Source organism: Salvia splendens, chromosome 12, assembly GCF_004379255.2.
Source record: "Salvia splendens isolate huo1 chromosome 12, SspV2, whole genome shotgun sequence".
Taxonomy (NCBI): Eukaryota; Viridiplantae; Streptophyta; class Magnoliopsida; order Lamiales; family Lamiaceae; genus Salvia; species Salvia splendens.
Genome location: NC_056043.1, coordinates 19113017 through 19127638, shown reverse-complemented (window position 1 = coordinate 19127638; position 14622 = coordinate 19113017). Strand labels below are relative to the sequence as shown.

The following is a 14622-nucleotide window of genomic DNA, read 5'->3' as shown; positions in this document are numbered from 1 at the left end:
CCGTCCGGTCCAGTGATTGAGTTTGTGGCCACATTTTCATTTTACATGATGGTTCAAATATGGTATATGATGGATGATGATGATGATGATGTTTGTCTGCGCAAACACCTTTTACGATGGATATGATTTTAGAGTTTCTTAGTATTTGTTTAAGTAAGACCCGAGGATCGCTCAACTATGGCTTGACATAACTTTATTGATGAAAATACTTTTGGCATGAGTTCACTGGAGTGCATCAAGTACTCATCCCTGCATGTGTTTTCCCCACGTGCAGGTTGAGACGAGACGTGACGAGGACGGAGAATGTTGAGCATTGGGATGAAGAACATATTTAATAAATGTTTCGAATGCTATTTGTGTCTTCATACATAGTAGTAGTAAACTCTAAATGCTTCCACTAAGTTTTAAACTCTTATGTCTCCTTGAATTGTTGGACTATTTTCATAGAGACTTTGTTGCTTCAGATTTGAGACTCTGATTTGGTATTAATGTTTCATTTTTTGATTCATATGTCAGTACCCTTTGATAGTTTCCCCTATCTTCCCCGTTTCTTTATTCCCCCACTAGTCACGATCAACCGAGCTTTCTATCCTTAGAAATTGGTGGTAGTGACATTTCTAGATTCAAACCGACTCATTCAATGATTGATTTTATATGTATGTAAATATGTGTATGTATCTTTTGATGAGAGTGTTTTTTGTCATATTGCATGCAACAGGGAATGAATTGATCATCTATGCTTGTGTAGAAAATGGAGTCAAGTGCTTTTCAATTCACATGTCTTATGGTTTGATATTTTTTCTAATATCTGATCAATATAATGAATCTTGATTTCCATGGATTAGAGCCAAGATGAATAAAATGGGGGTGGATCAGAGCGCCAAGATGTTTGTATCCGCTGTATGAGAAACTCACAAAGTTTTTTGGAAGAGCCAAATGATGATGATGGAGCAGAAGCTGCATTGCTACCAGAGCCAGCATTGATCTCCGAATCTAACCACATGTGTGCTAGCACATGGCAGATTCCTCTTTCGACTTTTGGACTAAGATTTGGGTAACCTGAAACATGACTTAGTTGATAAGTTGGTAGGCATGTACTGATGCAAGAGAAATGTTTAATTCAAAATGGTGAACTAAGTGAACATTAACCTTTTAGACAGAACCACACATACATCATTTCATGAGCCAGGATCAACCCAGTCAGTAACCTACAATAGGCCAAGGTTAATTATGGTGAGGATCCAAAGGCAGAAGATTAGCTATACCTCATATAGCATATATGTGACTCTACCTAGGCTGACCATACAGAACAAGGATCGCTGTTACTTCAAATTTTCGAACGAGCCTGTAAGGCTTAGGACAAATGTCTGTTATCCGGTATCCTCCTATATTGGGTCGCCTCAGTATCTGGGAATTAAATGGTTTAAAGTTAAGAATGAAAATACTCTCACAATGTTATTCAGCTGATTTTTAGTTCATATTGAAGATTTTTCCATACTGTGTTAACAGTTTGCTCTTCGGATAAGCAAACGCCTATTGTCTGGTGGTTATGAATCTGTCAACAGAATAAATATTACTAAATCAGCCCCTTTGCCGACGGAAAACTATGATGCTTACACAGTTTTGTATATATTTCTCTCCTTTTATGGCTTCATTTAGAGCTTGTCTCTTGACCAAGAGTAATGGCACTTGCTGCTCTACCTTCATTAAACCTTCGTAAAATTCTTGAATTTCAAGGTAAAGCGGTTGGCACTCATGTGTATCCATTATTGATGAGTCTAGACACTCGAGACACAGCTTCCTCCCATCATCATGAATTAGATATATAGCATCACTACCGGAAAACCATTAAATAGGTAAAAACATACTAAGGCATACTCCTTCTATCCCACCTTAGTTGGGGCTTTTTTTAGCACGAAGATTCGGATATTAAGAAATTGTGTTAAATGGAATAAATAAAAAAAATAAACAGATAATAAAGTAGGAGAGATAAAGGAAAGTAAAATATGAGAGAGAAAGTAAGAGTGGTTATATGTTTTATTTTTTTGCTATAAAGGGAAATGCTCAAGTAAGTTGGGATATCCTAAAAAAGAATACGACTCAACTAAGTTGGGACGGAGGGACTACTATATATTTCCCGTTCATGAAGATCTCATGTTCGTAGCTCTTTTTTTTTCGCTTCCAATTTAGAATGAAAATCTAATTTTTACTGCTCACCTCCATTCTTTCACAGCTACAACAACGGGGTGTTCCATCATGTTCGTGTGAAGGGCAGTACGTCTGCTTCTAGAAAGGATGAGCTCTGTACTCAATGAGTCCGACTGCATTCGTGGGAATCTACACGGATAGAAAATGAATATAACATAGTCTAGTCTAAAACTAATCACAAAATAATTCCTCCCTTCGTCCCTTTCATTTTGGTACGTGATTTAAGAAATTGTTTTAAAAGTGAATTGAGTGGACGGATGATAAAGTAAGAAAGGAAAATGTAGAGAGATGAAGAAAAAGAATAAAGTAAGAGAGAGTAAAGTAAGAGAGAAGAAAAGTGGGTGCATTTTGCCATAATAGGAAATGACTCAGCTACAGTGGGATAACCAAAAAGGAATACGACTCGGCTACAGAGGGACAGAGGGAGTAAATGAATAAGATTAATGTAAAAGAAAATGTTTGTAATATGTACCAAACATGAAGAACACTTACAAAGTTCTTGCAAACATCACATTTGGGGTGGTGCAAGTCCTTATAGCAAGATTTATGGAAGGGACGCTTATCAGACATGGAAAACCGAAACATAATCCGAGAAGAAGTCAGTTCATAAGATTATTGGTCCAATCAAGTTATGTAACTAGGTAATACTCCTTCTGTCCCTAAACAATACTCCCTCCGTCCCATTTTAGAAGTCTCATTTGAGTTTAACACGGGTTTTAAGAAATGTAAAGGAATGTTGATGGAAAAAGATAGTGGAATGTGGGTCCTAGTTTTATATATTAGTTTTATAATAAAATGCAAATAGAAAAAGGCTAGTGAAATGTGGGGCCTATTACCATATACGAAGTATTCCTACCAGGACTCCTCCTAAAGTGGGACATCCAAAAATGGTACACCGGGACTCCTAAAGTGGGACAAAGGGAGTATATTTTACCTTCTTGGTGCGTACTTCCTCTGTCCCATTGAAGATGACCCACTTTCATTTTTAGTTTGTCCCAACCAAGATTATCTATTACTAAAAATTAGAACACTCTCTTACTTTACTCTCTCCATTTCACACACAAAATAAAATTGCACAAATTCACGTACCGCCCAAGGAAGGAGTCATCTTCCTTGGGACGAAGGGAGTACACAAAAATTATTCCAATTCCATTTATAGAGCCATGGACATTATCCAACAACATACTATCCTCATAATATCAATTTAATTTACATTTCTACCCCATGGCCCACTACTTTCTCTTCTCATAATACATTTATGAATCATTACTAACACTCACTCACAATGTTACACCAACAACTTTTAATTCAAACACATACAGCACCCTATTAGGCCTATTGCTTGGGGATGCAGGGAGTATCAAACACTACAAAAAAAAATGTTGATTAGTGACGGCATGCTATCCCTTCACTAATTAGTGGCGGAAAAGCGTTCGTCACAAATTAGTGAGATTAGTCCGTCACAAACTTACAAACTCAGCCGCTCTAAGTTTTCAGCTATGTGGTTGTTAGTAATCTAATGACGGAAAAATTTGACTAATAATTTTTTAAGTGACTAGCTTTTTAGTTACGGCTTCTTTTCGACATGTCACTAGCCCTTTTTAGTGACGGAAAATCCATCACTAAATGGCGAATTTTTTGCAGTGAAAGAGGCATAGGGAGTATAAACGAGGCACCTAGAAAGTCAGAAAATGACTCAGAAGAGTTTAGCACCTCATAATCAGAAATTGGAAGATCGCAAGCATGACAACGGAAACATTCGGGATGCCAGACAGCTCCCATGCAACTGAAGTATCTTCCATGGCCAATTTCGCTATTGCAACCAACACAGATTCTACACAAGACAAATCAGCCATGTCCATGAGGGTTAAAAAACAAGTATTTAACAGAAAGAATAGCCAATTTATAAAATGAATGTTGAAAATTAAGTCATAACAAGACATTCATTTCAATATTTCAATATTCAATATTCAATATTCAACATTTTATAAAAGTACTAGCTCTCTTCCCGAGGCACAATAGCTTGCATGTGTTACTACTCCCTCCGCCCAATTAAATTGAATCGTATTCCTCTTTAAAACGTCAGACGTCTCAACTAAGTCAGTCAATTTCTTTAGAAAAAAAACAAAATATATAATCACTTTTACTGTACATCATCACTTTACTCTCTCTATCTCTCCTACCTTATTCTTCTCTTCTATTTTATTTTATTTTGATTTAATCCATTCAAACAATTTTCTTAATCTCACGTGTCATATCATATGCTCATATTTTTATGGGACGAAGGGAGTATAAAAGTTGAACCCACGTCTCGCTATCATCTTCCACCCAAATTTGTTCAAATTTCCTAAAACTCGAGCCACCTAAAAGTAGGGCGTGTAATCGTTGATGGAGTATTTAAATGTCCTAGCAAAGGATGTTGATGTTCTTGAGACACAGAAGGATTGAAACCTCTAGAAGTAAACATGAAGTTTGATAACTGAATATTGCACCGGAAAAATTTGAATTACTAGGAGTAATAGCTAATGACGACATTGCTAATAATATAACATGCGAACCTTCTCAAAATTTGAATAAAAATCGTATTATTTGCTTAGTACTTCATCCGTTCCATGTTAATAGAGTCATTTTACCATTTTGAGAAGTTCCAAGTTAACTGAGTCATTTCTATTTATAGCAAAAAAACAATCATCTCTCTTACTTTGTTCACCATCACTTTAACACACTTCTTAAATTCTGTGCCGAAAAGAAACGCCTCTGTTAACAAGGAATGGAGAGAGTAGTATATTAAAAGCATAAGAATGGACACGTTTCCAGTTTCATGACTTTAAATTTCTATTTGATGGTCTACCTTAAGTTTTTAACCTGCACAGAAGTTTGAAGAATATGTCCAACCACACCAGTCGATGTGATAGGTTGACAAAATTCTGGAAATTTAAAGTGAAACATAAAGAGAGCTGAAAATGATAAATTACTGGGAAATGTATTGTACCTGTATCCTGAAGGATAGTGGGATGGAGAAGGTGGTACAAATTGAGGTGACCGAGTTGGAGGAGGTTGAGGTGGAGGTGATCGAGGAGGAGGAGGAGAAGATTGAAGTGAGGGTGATCTCGTTTGGGTCGCCAGGATCGCAGGCAGCACCGCCACAACATGGGTGGGTTGATCAGGGTCGCGGTTGGGCCGACTGGGTCGAGCACGACACAAGGGAGGAAAGGAAATAGAAGAAGACGAACACTCCCATAATATTCAACTATAAGAAATGTACTGTATACAGCTTTTAATAATTATTTATTAAATGGTGGTGCAGTGTCTCTTACAATAATTAATAGGCACTCTCTCTTTTCTCTCTGACTAGTATTACTGAAAGACGGAAACAATAGCCAATTTGAATATCGCAAAATGAGACATTTAATATTGAAGAGAGGGAGGAATATTTTTTCGCAGCTCATTCAACAGCCCAACTCACAAACCAAAGATGCAGCAAGCCCCTGCGCGTTGAATGAATGAAGGATTATGTGTGAAACATATATAGTTGCTAATGTTTCCTTTGTCGTGGAGAAGTTATGATCCATTTTCTGCATTTTAGAAGACAAGATTAGCTACTGTTCTAGTTATTTTCTTCCATTATAAATTATTGCATTAGGGTGTAGAAGATAAGAATATATCAATCATGTTTCTCTGCCTATTCCCATAACACTCTTTCCAACTCCACCACAAATCTCTCTTCCCACCCATCACTCATTGGCTTCGCTATCGTCCATCTCACCTTCGCTCCAACAACAAATCGATAAATATCAAAATCAAAATAATTATTAAAGGGGGAACGTGGATCGATTCTCATACCAACTATTTGATGATACATGAACAAATATTTCGGTTTACATTTGGTTGCTTGTTTTTCATTTCATTGTATTCTATAGCGATTATCAGTTAAAGAAAAATTAAAAAGTCATTTGCTTTATGCGCACCCAATTATATGCAAGACAAATGAATATATACAAATATAGAGATAAAAATTTCATACCAAATGGAGATATCAAGTTAACATTGAAAACTCCCTGTCAGGCGAATGTGATCGAGAGTGCTCCTCAGCCCGTATTTGAGCAACGCCTTGTTGCCTTCCCTGAAACCATCTCCGTAAACTTCAGAACTATCTGATTGTATCAACTGCATGAAAAACTGACCAAGTTTCTTCTCAAATGCAGACCTCTTCCCCTTCTTCGAAGAGCCAGACGAGGATGCTGAGGTCGAGGCAGAAGCTGCATTGTTACCAGAGCAAGGAATGATCTCTGACTCTAACCACATGTGAGCCATCACTTGGCAGATTCCTTCTTCGACTTTTGGACTAAGATTCGGGTAACCTGAAAAGGGACTTGGTTGATAAGTTAGTAGACATGTACTGCAGCAAGAGAAATGTTTAATTCAAAATGGTGAAGTCAATGAACGTTTACCTTTCAGACGGAGCCATGCATGCATCATTTCATGAGCTAGGATTGACCCAGTCAATAATCTACATAAGGCCACGGGTTAATTATGGTGAGGATCCAAAAAGGCAGAAGATGAGCATATAAGTGACTCTACCTAGGCAGACCATACAGAATGAGGATCGCTGTTACTTCACATTTCCGAACGAGTGTGTAAGGCTCAGGAGACATGTTTGTTATCCGATATCCTCCTATTTTGGGTCGCCTCGGTATCTGGGAATTGAAGGGTGGAAAGTTAAGAAAGAAAATATTCTAACAACGTTATTCAGCCGATTTTTACTTCATATTGAATATTTGTCCTTACTGTGCTAACAGTTTGCTCTTCTGATAGGCAAAGGCCCCTAGTCCACAGCGTGTGGTGATGACCCTGGCACCAGAATAAATAATCAGCCCATATGCCACTTTAGTAAAACTATGATGCCTACACAGAATAGACTGTACAATTTTCTCTCCTTTCATGGCTTCATTTAGTGCTTGTCTCTCGACCAAGAGTAATGGCACTTGCTGCTCTACCTTCTTCAGTAAACCTTTGTAAAATTCTTGTATTTCGAGGTAAAGCAGTTGGCACTCATTTGTACCCATTATTGATGAGCTTTGACACTCAGGACACAGCTTCCTTCCATCATCAAGAACAAGATATATAGCATCTATAGGCTGCACTATCACACACCAATTAAATAGGAAAAAAAATACTAAGATATACTCCCTACGTCCCTCAAGAATATGCACTCTTTCCTTTTTAGTCCGTCTCACAAGAATATGCACTTTCTAATTTTGGAAAGTCTTTTCTCTCTTATGAGGTGGGACTCATTCTCCACTAACAATACTTTATTTACTTTTTCTCTCTACCTATCTCTTACTTCATCAATTTTACATTAAAACTCGTGCTGACCCCAAAGTGCATATTCTTTGGGGACGGAGGGAGTACTATATATTTCCGGTTCATGAAGATCTCATGTTCATAGCTCTTTCTTTCGTTAAGCTTCCAGTTTGAAAAAAATATATGTAAATTGTACTGCTCACCTCCATTCTTTCACAGCTATAGCAACGGGGTGTTCCATCATGTTCGTGCGAAGGGCAGTACTTCTGATGCCAGAAAGGATGAGCTCTGTACTCAACAAGTCCGGCTGCATTAATAGGAATCTACATGGATGGAAAATGAATTATAAGACAAAAGCTCTCAAGTAACAAGTATGATTCTGGCAGGTCAATCAAGAAATACCAAACAACGAATATAACTCTGTCTAGTCTAAAACCAATCACACAATAGTAAATGAATAAGCCAAATGTAATCGGAAATGTATGTACTGTGTACCAAACTATATATACGGAAAAGGAATATGAACACTTACAAAGTTCCTGCAAGCAACACATTTGGGGTGGTGCAAGTCCTTATAGCATGATTTATGGAAGGGATAATTTTTAGAGATGGAAAACTGAAACAGAATTTGAGATAAGTCAGTTCATCAAGTTATGTAACTAGGTAACACTACCTCCGTCCCTAAACAATCTTTTTTTGTCATTTTGGTATGTATACAAAGATTAGTCCAATTCTATTTATAGTCATAAACACTATCCCACAACATATCACTGTCAATATATCGATTTATTTTCCATTTCTACCACATGGCCCGTTACTTTCTCTACTCATAATACATTTATTAATTATTACTATGGTGGGACATTTTCCCTACTCACAGTGATACACCAACCAGTTTTAATTAAACACATAGCGCACCAATTAGGCCTGTTGTTTGGGGACGGAGGGAGTATCAAAGAGACATAGGGAATATAACGAGGCACCTAGAAAGTCAGAAAATGAAACCACTCCGTAAAATATTCTCAGAACAGTATAGCACCTCATAATCAGAAATTGCTTGGTTGCAAGCATGGCAACGGAAACATTTGGGATGCCAAAAAGCTCCCCTGCAACTCAAGTATCTTCCAGGGCCAATTTCAGTATTGCAACCAGCACAGATTCTACACAAGATGAATAAGCTGGTCCATGAGAGTTAAATAAAGTATTCTCTGCCATAAGAATAGCCAGCTCATACAATGAATATATTGAAAACTAAGTCATAACAAGACATTCATTTCAGTTTTCAACATTTTATATAAAAGTCCTAGCTCTCTTTGAGACACTATATCGAGAGACTCATAAAAATGTCCGAGGCACAATAGCTTGCGTATGTTACTATCAAATAGTACTACTCCCTCCGTCCGCGATTACCCTTCTCATTTTGCCATTTGGTGTTGTATGTTATGACTTGAATCTTTTCACATTTAATATATATAGTAAAGTAGACATCGCGTTCCATTAACTCATTCCACTCACATTTTATTATAAAACTAATTTGTAAAAGTTGGACCCACATTCCACTAACATTTTCCACCCAAATTCCTTCACATTTCTTAAAACTCGAGCCACCAAGGAGTAGGATGTGAAATCGCTGAGGGAGTAATAATGTAATATCAAACGATGTTGATGTTATTATAGAGATTCAGAAGGATTGCAACCTCAAAAAGTATTCATGAAGCTTGATTACTGTATATAGTGTTAGGATTGGTACCCTGAAAAGCATATTTTCAAGTATGTTAACTAAGGCGAGAAGAAGTAATTTTATCGCATTGGTATTTGTTTGTGCATTTATAAGATGTTTAGGGTTTAGGATTTAACTGTATAAGAAGCAAACAAGTCTAATTCTTCTGCACAGAAGCAAACGTCGTGAACGACGTTCACAGAAGGTTACGCAGTCGATTCTTTCTAGAAGAAAAACAAAATTTAGGCTTTGGCTACCTATCGTGAAAGGTTACAATGTCAGTCCAAATATTTCCTTACCTTAGGAAATAAACGACACTGGTGTGGTATAGCATTGAAGGATCCACAGTTGAGATATTTTTTTTGCTATTTACTAAAAAACAAGGTCTCAGTGATTGTTATTTCTTAATCAAACATAGCATTGAGCATACGATATTGATTATGCACTACTTTGATTTATCAAATGGTGTGGATTTTTTGCAATCCAAGAATTTTTTTATTGCAATGAATCGTGTGCTGGGTGAGAGTCCAGTTTGATAATATCCTCAAGAGGTGTTCAGAAAATGTTTTATTATTCAGAAACCCGACTTGTTGGAATTTATTCCAGAATAATAAATAAAGATTTTGAACTAGACAACTCTTAGAAAAAGATATTAATTAATTAAAGTCAAATTGCAGACTTAAATTAATTAATGGATATTTATATCTTCAACACGAGAAATGATAAATTAAAGAGGTAAAGCCCGGATTACTCGTAAGTTGAGATTGGACGGGCAGCTAATGTTATCATACTATAGTGGATGATAATGATATTGTTTTGGATTTGAATTAAATTGGGGCTCAATTTAGTTAGTAAAAGTCCAACAGGTTTGGTCCAAGTTCAACCTCCATGGATCCCTAATCTTACCATCATAACTATATATAAAATGAGATTAGAAGGAGATTAATAGACAATTTAACCAAAAATTCCGTTCCCCTCCTCTGGAGTGAACATTTTTTTTTCAGTTCATATGTAGAAAGTCTTTTTCGATTTGATAATCTTTGCCCACCCAGAGGTCAGATTCTGAGTTCGATATACTGATTAGAAGATTCGTGGTTGAGTACGAAGAACATCATTTAGAGAAGGCGCAAGCAATCGACGATTCTTTGGAGAATCAAATTGGTAATCCTAAACGTAGGAATTTATGAATTAGGATTTAAATTCCTTAAGCATAAGTTAATGTGCATTATTGTATGCAACTGATTGTTTAACATGTGATTTATTGATCTCATAATCGGTCAAATAGATTTGTATACATGATTTATTTCTTTATGCATGTCTTCCGTTGTGCAAGAAATCTATATTGCTAATATACTTGAGAAGCTTCTCATATATTGCATAAAAATCGCATTACTTGCTTATGTATATTAAAAGCATAAGAATGGACATGTTTCCAGTTCGATAACTTTAAATTTGTATTTGCAGACCAACTTTGCATAAATAACCTAGCCAGAACTTCGAAGAATATGTTCCACCAATCGATCTGATAGGTTGACAAGATTCTAAAAATTTTAACGGAAACATACAGAAAGCTGAAAATGATAAATTACCGGGAAATGTATTACCTGTATCCTAAAGGATAGTGGAATGGAGAAGGTGGTACAAAACTTCCATAATCAAATTGAGGTGACTGAGTTGGAGGAGGTTGAGGTGGAATTGATTGTGATTGGGGTGAAGGAGATTGAGGTGGAGGTGATATGGGTGGAGATGATTCAGGTGAGGACTCCACATTCCAACTTTCTTGCAGAGCCGTAGCAAGCTGCTCATCTTCATTATCTGCAATCACGAGTCTAAGTTACCGAGCTCACTCTACCAAATCCTTAAAAATCTTTGAAATATGATGCTTCTTTACTGACTTAACTCATGATAAAGAGACATCATAGAGCTAATAAAAAAAGATATCACAAGAGAATCCAAAACACAAGAAATAAGTTGACAGAATCTACAAAATCTTTGTAATGTTACAGCTGCTTGACTTACCTACAACTTTTTTACCTTCCCCTTTCTTGTCAACTTCGACTGCTCTATCAAGTTCTTCCATATCGAGATTTAACAATTGATCCTACATTACAAATCAACACAGAAGATGATGAAAACATCAGCAATGCAAATGAAATAGAATCAATGATGTTAGAGGCCAAGGGGAGATTACTGCTGAAATCAACACAAATTGTATCATCTTTGATACTGCCCTTTTCAGATTCTGTAGCTGCCCCCCTTTATCAAACTGGTTATGTTCAATCATTTCACAATTAAAATTCACTTTTATTCTTTAGCTAATTTCAGCAGAAGCCAAAAGGAAAGGAATCAAAAGATCAAACAATAATTAAACTCAGAAAATTCACTGTGACGCTAATTAACAGTGGCACAAATTCTAAAATCCATAAATCAAATTACAACTTTGTCAAAGCAAGCCAACAATTGTATTCCGATATTCAGTTCAATAATCAAAAAAGAAAAAAGTATACTCATTCAATTAGATTGATCATAAAAAGTTGTCCCAGCACCAATATCCATATTTAAGAGAGACATAAGGGTTTACCAGAAACAGATGAAGAAGAATCAGCAGAATTTGGAAGAATCTGATGAGAGCCAGATCAGACGAGGCATCGTCAACAGCTTAAAGAAAAGACAGTCCATTTGTGTGAGTAAGCTACATAATTCGTTTTCATTTGTGTGTGAAAGGGATCCACGACTTTTCATTTTCGTATCAGTTATATGATTTCTCCGCTAAAAATACTCCCCTGCTTTAACAATTTATCATTAAAACTTGAGACATTCCTAAAGTCCCCATTTTTATGAGACGGGGGAGAGTATATAAAAGTAGAATCAACGTTTCACTAACATTTTTTACCCACTTTTTTTTATAAAGCCTCAATTTTTTAAAACTCGCACTGATCAAATATGTGACATCTATTAGGCACCACCAGAGGGAGTATTTGACAAGTTGATAAAACTAGTCTAAAATGTACACATAAAAGTTACTCCTCCATCTCAAGTTACTTGAGCTCTATTTCATTTCTTCAAGTTGTTTGAGCCATTTTTCTTTATGGCAAAAACTAAAGCATATCTCTCAAACTTTATTCTCTCTTCTATTTTATTTTTACTTCATTTTCCTACTTTATTCTCCCATCTACAGTATCTATTTAATTTACTAAACACAATTTTCTTATATCTATGCTTAAAAGAAGCTTCTCAAATCTACGGTATCTATTTAATTTACTAAACACAATTTTCTTATATCTATGCTTAAAAGAAGCTTCTCAAATAACATAGGGGGTAGGGAGTATTAGATTAGATATGCTTTCATGCCAAATATATTATCCTTCCTCCTTCCTATTCCCATAAAAGATGGCACACTTGGGTAGTGACACCAGATTTTAAGAGATGTTATTTTGTGTGTTAAGTGGAGAGAGAAAATAATATATTTATATTAACGTGAGAGATAGCTTTTTCCAGAAAAGAAAATGAGATATCTTTTGTGGGACAAACTAAAAAGGTAAGTGTGACGTCTATTATGGGACGGAGTGAGTACTTGTCAGCTAGGCATTTCACAGCAGACGATGTAATAAGTTTCTTGAGCAATGGATCAGCTATTAATAATGTAAACACAATTGAGTAAGAAGCAGTTAGAACTCAGTAATCAACTCACACCAGATTAACTTCATTCGTCAATGGATCCACAGCTGAGAGAGCAGAAAACAGAAAATCTAAGCTCGGACCAAATGTCTGGCCAATCTGCCATATACAATTATTGTTTCCATGTTTCTTCAACAGAAACAGAAACATGTAAAGATGTTTTTGCTTGTTATACAACAGCCCAACTCACAAACCAAAGATGCAGCATTGAATCATGAGCTAGACGCACGTCCCACTCACACCACCAAATGAATAAAGGATTGTGTGTGAAAGATAGTAGTTTCCTCTTTCGTGGAGAAGTTATGATCCATTTTCTGCATTTTAGAAAAGATTAGCTATCGTTTTAGTTACTTTCTTCCATTATAAATTATTGCATTAGGATTAGGAGTGTAGAAAGATATGAATCTATCAATCAAGGTTCTCTTCCCCTTTCACTTCATTATGCTTGCATTTTTCTGCTTGTTTTCATAACATTGATGCTTTCATTGCCCACTCTTCATCCCCTACCCCAACAACAAAATCTTCATTCTCCACCTCTAATCCCTCTTCCACCCCATCACTCATTGGCTTCGCTATCGTCCATCTCACCTTCGCTCCAACAACAAATCGATAAAAATAATTATTAAAGGGGAAACTTGGATCAATTCACGTACCAACTATTTGGTGGTACAATTACATTTGTTGGCTTATTTTTCCTTTCATTGTATTCTATAGCGAGTATTAGTTAAAGAAAAACTAAAAAGTCATTGTATCCAACATGCAGGACAAATGAATATATACAAATATAGAGCATGAATTCCAATACCAAATGGATCTATCAAGTTAACAAGGAAACCTCCCTGTCAGGCGAATGTGATCGAGTGTTCTCCTCAGCCCGTATCTGAGCACCGCCTTGTTGGCTTCCCTGAAACTGTGTCCGTAAACAGCAGAACTGCCTGATTCTATCCGCTGTATGAAATACTGACCAAGTTTTTTCTCAAATTCAGATCTCTTCCCTTTCTTCGAAGAGCCAGACGAGGATGCTGCTGAGGTCGAGGCAGAAGCTGCATTGCTACCAGATCCTGCATTGATCTCTGAATCTAACCACATGTGAGATAGCACTGGGCAGATCCCTGCTTCGACTTCTGGAATAAGATTTGGGTAACCTGAAACGGGACTTCGTTGATAAGTTAGTAAGAGAAATGTTTAGTGAATGTTTACACGTAGACGGAGCCACACATACATCATTCCATGAGCCAGGACCAACCTAGTCAGTAATCTACATCAGGCCACAGGTTAATTATGGTGAGGATCCAAAGGCAATAGATGAGCATATAATTGACTTTACCTAGGCAGACCATACAGAATGAGGATTGCTGTAACTTCACATTTTCGAACGAGTCTGTAAGGCTTAGGAGACATGTCTGTTATCCGATATCCTCCTATTTTGGGTCGCCCCAGTATCTGGGAACTTAAGGGTGGAAAGTTGGGAAAGAAAATATTCTAACAACGTTATTCAGCTGATTTTTAGTTTATATTGAAGATTTTCCGTACTGTGCTAACAGTTTGCTCTTCTGATAGGAAAAGGCCTATTGTCTCTCCGGTGTGTGGCACCAGAATCAATGATCAGCCCCTATGCCACTTTAGTAAAATTATGATGCCTACAGAGAATAGACTTGTACAATTTTCTCGCCTTCTATGCCTTCATTTATTGCTTGTCTCTCGACCAAGAG

The 14622-nt window shown here is 36.6% G+C and overlaps 3 protein-coding genes across 8 annotated transcripts; all 3 read right to left on the bottom strand.

Annotated features, from left to right (window-relative positions):
• Positions 1-694: 694 nt before the first annotated feature.
• On the bottom strand, positions 695-5362 carry LOC121759721 (protein DA1-related 1-like). 2 transcript variants are annotated; one of them, XM_042155400.1, is made up of 9 exons: positions 5201-5362; positions 3922-4042; positions 2701-2766; positions 2218-2337; positions 1618-1834; positions 1499-1555; positions 1292-1407; positions 1150-1208; positions 695-1059 (listed from the first exon to the last, which is right to left on the bottom strand). In XM_042155400.1, the coding sequence occupies exons 1-9, from the start codon at positions 5358-5360 to the stop codon at positions 842-844; spliced, it is 1134 nt and encodes a 377-aa protein (XP_042011334.1). In that variant the 5' UTR covers positions 5361-5362; the 3' UTR covers positions 695-841. The 2 variants fall into 2 exon arrangements, with proteins under 2 accessions (XP_042011334.1, XP_042011336.1); XM_042155402.1 differs by lacking the exon at positions 2701-2766.
• A 121-nt stretch (positions 5363-5483) lies between these two features.
• On the bottom strand, positions 5484-12026 carry LOC121759719 (protein DA1-related 1-like). Of its 5 annotated transcripts, none has more exons than XM_042155399.1 (13): positions 11814-12026; positions 11252-11333; positions 10837-11047; positions 8552-8690; positions 8045-8128; positions 7716-7835; positions 7206-7346; positions 6997-7059; positions 6790-6905; positions 6660-6718; positions 6416-6569; positions 6233-6331; positions 5484-5783 (listed from the first exon to the last, which is right to left on the bottom strand). In XM_042155399.1, exons 2-12 carry the CDS (start codon positions 11310-11312, stop codon positions 6250-6252), a joined length of 1230 nt encoding a protein of 409 aa, XP_042011333.1. In that variant the 5' UTR covers positions 11313-11333; positions 11814-12026; the 3' UTR covers positions 5484-5783; positions 6233-6249. The 5 variants fall into 5 exon arrangements, with proteins under 5 accessions (XP_042011333.1, XP_042011332.1, XP_042011331.1 ...); XM_042155398.1 differs by having other exon boundaries at positions 5484-5696; positions 7134-7346; positions 11814-12024; XM_042155397.1 differs by having other exon boundaries at positions 7134-7346; positions 11814-12023.
• A 1706-nt stretch (positions 12027-13732) lies between these two features.
• Positions 13733-14311, bottom strand: LOC121757665 (protein DA1-related 1-like). The gene is made up of 2 exons (XM_042153177.1): positions 14248-14311; positions 13733-14055 (listed from the first exon to the last, which is right to left on the bottom strand). Exons 1-2 carry the CDS (start codon positions 14309-14311, stop codon positions 13733-13735), a joined length of 387 nt encoding a protein of 128 aa, XP_042009111.1.
• Positions 14312-14622: the final 311 nt, after the last annotated feature.